The 6,000-nt window shown below is 40.5% G+C and overlaps 1 protein-coding gene across 1 annotated transcript in view; it reads right to left on the bottom strand.

Moving 5' to 3' along the window:
- ccdc69 (coiled-coil domain containing 69) overlaps positions 1 to 6,000 on the bottom strand; it is a 52,553-nt gene that overhangs the window by 11,827 nt on the left and 34,726 nt on the right. Inside the window, exons 4-6 of the mRNA XM_028589511.1 lie at positions 2,875 to 2,962; positions 1,726 to 1,799; positions 1,389 to 1,490 (exon numbers count right to left, since the gene is read on the bottom strand). Of these exons, the coding sequence (XP_028445312.1) occupies positions 1,389 to 1,490; positions 1,726 to 1,799; positions 2,875 to 2,962 (264 nt within the window). The remainder of the gene's footprint in view (positions 1 to 1,388; positions 1,491 to 1,725; positions 1,800 to 2,874; positions 2,963 to 6,000) is intronic.

Genomic DNA, 6,000 nt, shown 5'->3' on the forward strand with positions numbered 1-6,000 from the left:
TTTTACGACTTGACTTGATTGTCACAAAAAATGACTTGGACTTGCTTGAGAGTTGAAGGTTAAGACTTGAGACTTGCTTGCGACTTGCCCATGTGTGACTTACTCCCATCTCGGCTATCTACTAACCCTAAACAAACCAGGAACTATATTCTTAGGCGGAAGAATATAGTACTTGGGCGGAGTGATATGCTCGCAGCAAGCCTGTCTGAGAATATAGTTCCCAGTTTGTTTACGGTGTCTCATGTTATGTTTTTTGTACACGCTGTGACTCTACAAATCACAACATGTAAATAGGAACATGTTGGTGTTATTTTGTCACTTTGTCACAATTCGGAGCAGTAGGCTAGCTGGAACCAGTTACCTGCAGGATCTGTGCTAGGCTAAGCTAATGCTGGAACCATCAGACAGTGTTACAGCACGCACGGAGATGAGAAGGGTATGTATGGACTAGTCTAACTCTGGGGGTTACAGTGAATAAGATAAAGTCCCAATAAGTCGGCGTGTTCCTTTAAGTTAGACCCCACTGGTCCAACAGAGGAGCACCTTCTCTAAGAGGCTCCGACAGCTTCGACGTCGCACGGACCGCCACAGGAAATCATTCCTACCACGGGCAAGTCAACTTTTTAACACTTCATTACTGAGTATTAGATACGACTCATTGACGTCACAACTGCAGTAAGTGCTCCTTGCACAATAGGTTTCTCTACAGCTTTATCAATACTAGTTTTTATTTCCCAACTTGCATACATTTTAAATTATTTCTTGGTATATTCTATCCTATTATTATTTCATGTATATTGTGTCCTATTATTTCAGGTAATATTCTGTATGTTTGCCTGATATTTTGCTGGGATCAATAAAAATAAATCTATCTATCTATCTATCTATCTATCTATCTATCTATCTATGCGACAAAAAGACGACAAAAAGACAGGAAACAGCAACACATTTTTTGTGTAAACCGGGACAAAATCAAAACACAAGCCCTTTGGAGTCCTGCTTTATTTTCCAGACTTTCCGTAGAGTCATTTTTATTTATCAGGCAGATTAGTTGACTGAATGTTGCATTTCGTTACCTTCCACGTTTCTCTCGTGTTCTTCAGTAGCAGTTTTACTTTTCTGTTCATGCAGGATATTCAAGTCAAGTCAAAGGTGACAAAAAGGCGCCGAAAAGGCTACAAAAAGGCGCCAAAAAGGTGACAAAATGATGCCAAAAAGACAACAAAAAGGCAATAAAAAGACAACAAAATGATGCCAAAAACACAACAAAAAGGCGTTGAAAAGGCCACAAATCAATCAATTTATCTATCTATCTATCTATCTATCTATCTATCTATCTATCTGAGTAGAATCAACTGCTGAACTCAATAAAGACACTCCACACACACCTGAATATTCCTCTGCAGGTCCTTCTTAAACGTCGACTCTTTGACTCTCCTCTTCAGGTCGGTGTAAACCTGCAGATCTGCCGTCAGCTGATCCACTTCACCCTTCATGTCCAGCAGAAATATACAAAATAAAAGCATGAAAAAACAGATGCCATTTTTTTGCTTTAGTACCGATCTGATACCAGTGTGTTAAAAAACACATAATTAATTAAAGTTAAACAGCTTTTTCCAAGTTTTTGTCTCCTTTTTCCATCATCATGTAAATGTGTTCCAGGTCCAAGGCTGTTGTTTAGTAAATCTAAGAAAACACAGAAAGAAGAGATCTGCAGGTCTTTACCTTGAGGATGTTCTCAGCAGCTTGAAACTTTTCTGTCAGTTCAGTTTTCTCTTGTTCGTGTTTCTTCTGCAGCTCTGCAGCAAAAAAAAAACAAAACAGACAAAAACAAACATTTTATTCTCACAAAATCTCACACACACAAGCCCTTTGCAGTCCTGCTTTATTTTCCAGACTTTCCGTGGAGTAATTTTGATTGATCAGGCAGATTAGTTGACTAAATGTTGCAGTTTGTTACCTTCCACGTTTCTCTCGTGTTCTTCAGTAGCCGTTTTACTTATCTGTTCATGCAGGATGTTCAAGTCAAGTAAAAAGTGACAAAAAAGCAACGAAAAGACAAAAAGGCAACGAAAAGGCAACAAAAAAGCAACGAAAAGGCGACGAAAAGGCAACAAAAAAGCAACGAAAAGACAAAAAGACAACAAAAAGACAAAAAGGCAACAAAAAAGCAACGAAAAGGGAAGAAAAAGGCAACGAAAAGGCGCCAAAAAAGCAACAAGACGCCCGAAAATATGCCGAAAAGGAGCCGAAAAGGCGACAAAAAGACAACTAAAAGGCAACGAAAAGGCAACAAAAAGGTGACAACAAGACGACGAAAAGGCGGGAAACGGCAACACACAGAAACAGGGTGAAACAGGGACAAAATCAAAACACAAGCCCTTTGGAGTCCTGCTTTGTTTTCCAGACTTTCCGTGCATTCACTTTTATTGATCAGGCAGATTAGTTGACTAAATGTTGCATTTTACTACCTTCCACGTTTCTCTCGTGTTCTTCAGTAGCAGTTTTACTTTTCAGGTCATGCAGGACGTTCAAGCCAAAGGCGAGAAAAAGGCGACAGAAAAGACAACGAAAAGATGATGAAAAGACAAAAATGCGACAAAAAGACGATAAAAATGTGACAAAACGACGATAAAAATGTGACAAAACGACGATAAAAATGTGACAAGACGATGAAAATTTGACAAAAATATGATAAAAATGTGACAAAAAGGTGACAAAAATGTGACAAAAAGGCGATGAAAAGGCGAGAAAAAACACACAGAAACAGGGTGAAAAAGGGACAAAATCACACACAAACACGAACCCCTTGAAGTACTGCATTCATTTGTATTTATCAGGCAGATTAGTTGACTAAATGTTGCAGTTTGTTACCTTCCACATTTCTCTTGTGTTCTTCAGTAGCAGTTTTACTTTTCTGTTCATGCAGGACGTTCAAGTCAGCCGTCGTCTCCGTTTTCACCTGAAAATAATCGCACCAGAGAAGAGTTTCAGTTCAGATGAAAGATAAACTGTGCTGACCCTCAGAAGGGAAATGATGATGAAATAAACAGGACAGTTGGCAGCAGAAAGACGCAAGTACGCCAGCTGAACATACTACACTAGAGAGAAAACGGTAACCAGAGACGTACGTGTGATATTTACAGTTTGCTGCACAGCTGGCGTACAGATTAAAGAGTCTATGAAGAACTTCTGCTCATTAAGCAGAATCTTCAGCCAACAAAAGTCACGTGACACCGGGATCACCAACGTGCTGCTCCAACAGCCAATGCTGCTTTCAGTCGGTCGCGTTGTTGAGTTTGTTGTCGTTGAGGGATTCATTTTTATGTAGGGATGCAACCAATCAAGATTTCTGGTGTTTCGGCCGAATCCTGAATCCACTGGTTGAGATTGTGCTGATTCCTCCTCCCATCCTCAGTCCATGAACCCAGTAAACACATGAATGAAGTAAACAGGGACTGTCCTTCCTTTGCCGTACCTGAAGTTGCTGCATTCTGGCTGCTGTCTGGAGATTCCTTCATGAACAACTCGTATTCTTTCAGATGTTTCAGACCAGATGTTGTAACAGTGGCCATGTTGTGTATAGTTTAGGGTCCTTGCCACCACCAGACCAATCAGCATTGAACATGTAGCTGGACTTGAATGGCCTTCTTTTGACTGAAAGTTCTGCCAAACAACAACTTCTGCTCACCAGATCCATGTCCACTTCCTCACAGCCTACTGCATTGAACCAGATCCATGTCCACTTCCTCACAGCCTACTGCATTGAACCAGATCCATGTCCACTTCCTCACAGCCTACTGCATTGAACCAGATCCATGTCCACTTCCTCACAGCCTACTACATTGAACCAGATCCATGTCCACTTCCTCACAGCCTACTGCATTGAACCAGATCCATGTCCACTTCCTCACAGCCTACTACATTGAACCAGATCCATGTCCACTTCCTCACAGCCTACTGCATTGAACCAGATCCATGTCCACTTTCTCACAGCCTACTGCATTGAACCAGATCCATGTCCACTTCCTCACAGCCTACTGCATTGAACCAGATCCATGTCCACTTCCTCACAGCCTACTGCATTGAACCAGATCCATGTCCATTTTCTCACAGCCTACTGCATTGAACCAGATCCATGTCCACTTTCTCACAGCCTACTGCATTGAACCAGATCCATGTCCACTTTCTCACAGCCTACTGCATTGAACCAGATCCATGTCCACTTCCTCACAGCCTACTGCATTGAACCAGATCCATGTCCACTTCCTCACAGCCTACTGCATTGAACCAGATCAATGTCCACCTTCTCACAGCCTACTGCATTGAACCAGATCCATGTCCACTTCCTCACAGCCTACTGCATTGAACCAGATCCATGTCCACTTCCTCACAGCCTACTGCATTGAACCAGATCCATGTCCACTTTCTCACAGCCTACTGCATTGAACGCTCCACCTACGTAAACACCTTCCCGTCATCAACGGCGCAGTCATTATGGCGACCAGCGTAGCGTGCCGAGTGCAAGCATAGGGTTCGGTTCGCTGGGAAAAAATTCCAAGGTTCGGCAGAAACCAGAACCCCTTCAAAAAGCCCCAAATTCAGCCGAATCAAAAGCTGAATCCTGGATTCGGTGTATCCCTGTTTTCATGTGTAGGAAAACTCCTGCTGTCCTAACAATGATCATCTACGTTTTGTTGCTTTTTCCCCTACGTTCTTGCCGGGGTTTTATTCCGATGAGTTTGTCGGCTTTTTCAATGTTTGTTGGCTTTTTTTTTTTTTGTTGTTTTGGTGCTCCCCATCTGAGATTTATGTCAGGATTAGGGCTGGGCGATAGGGAGAAAATCAGATATCACGATATTCTTGACCAAATACCTCAATATCGATATTGTGGCGATATTCTAGGGTTGACAGCTAGCGCTTTAACAAAATATCTTCACACTTAGATTTTAGATAAATAATCATCAGTAATGTGGATATAATGTCTAAGTGGGGAAAAGGCAAATAATAGAAGAGCTAGAACAGTCTGGTAAGTAGGGCTGTCCTATACTAAAGAAATTCCTAGTCGACTAACACTTATACGATTTTGTCGACTGATCGATTAGTTGATTTAATTGACAGAGCTGTGAGCTTTGAGAGGTGGTTAAGACTAGAAAAGCACAATATAAATGTAGTTAATTAACCATCTGTAAAACTGAGTTTCTCCACAATTAATCCTGCAAAAGCACCACTTTAAATCTTGTGTTTACCATAAATGTGCTCAGAAGTTTCTTGGAAATAAGTAACTAAGCATGAATAAGCATAAAAAATGACTAATCGACTAAAGAAATCTTAGTCGACTAAGAACAAAACGACCGATTAGTCGACTAATCGACTAAGAGGTGGCAGCAGCCCTACTGGTAAGTTCAGAAAAGTACATCACTTTACTGTAATGCTGCCTTTAAAAAAAGGAAAAGACACTTACAGTACAGGCCAAAAGTTTGGACACACCTTCTCATTCAATGCGTTTCCTTTTTATTTTCATGACTATTAACATTGTAGATTCTCACTGAAGGCATCAAAACTATGAATGAACACATATGGAATTATGTACTTAACAACAAAGTGTGAAATAACTGAAAACATGTCTTATATTTTAGATTCTTCAAAGTAGCCACCCTTTGCTTTTTTTATTAATAAGGGAAATAATTCCACTAATTAACCCTGACAAGGCACACCTGTGAAGGTAAAACCATTTCAGGTGACTACCTCATGAAGCTCATTGAGAGAACACCAAGGGTTTGCAGAGTTATCAAAAAAAGCAAAGGGTGGTTACTTAAAATATAAGACATGTTTTCAGTTATTTCACACTTTTTAGTTAAGTACATAATTCCATATGTGTTCATTCATAGTTTTGATGCCTTCAGTGAGAATCTACAATGTAAATAGTCATGAAAATAAAAAGGAAACGCATTGAATGAGAAGGTGTGTCCAAACTTTTGGCCTGTACTGTATGTCATA

Source organism: Perca flavescens, chromosome 10 (assembly GCF_004354835.1).
Source record: "Perca flavescens isolate YP-PL-M2 chromosome 10, PFLA_1.0, whole genome shotgun sequence".
Lineage (NCBI taxonomy): Eukaryota > Metazoa > Chordata > Actinopteri > Perciformes > Percidae > Perca > Perca flavescens.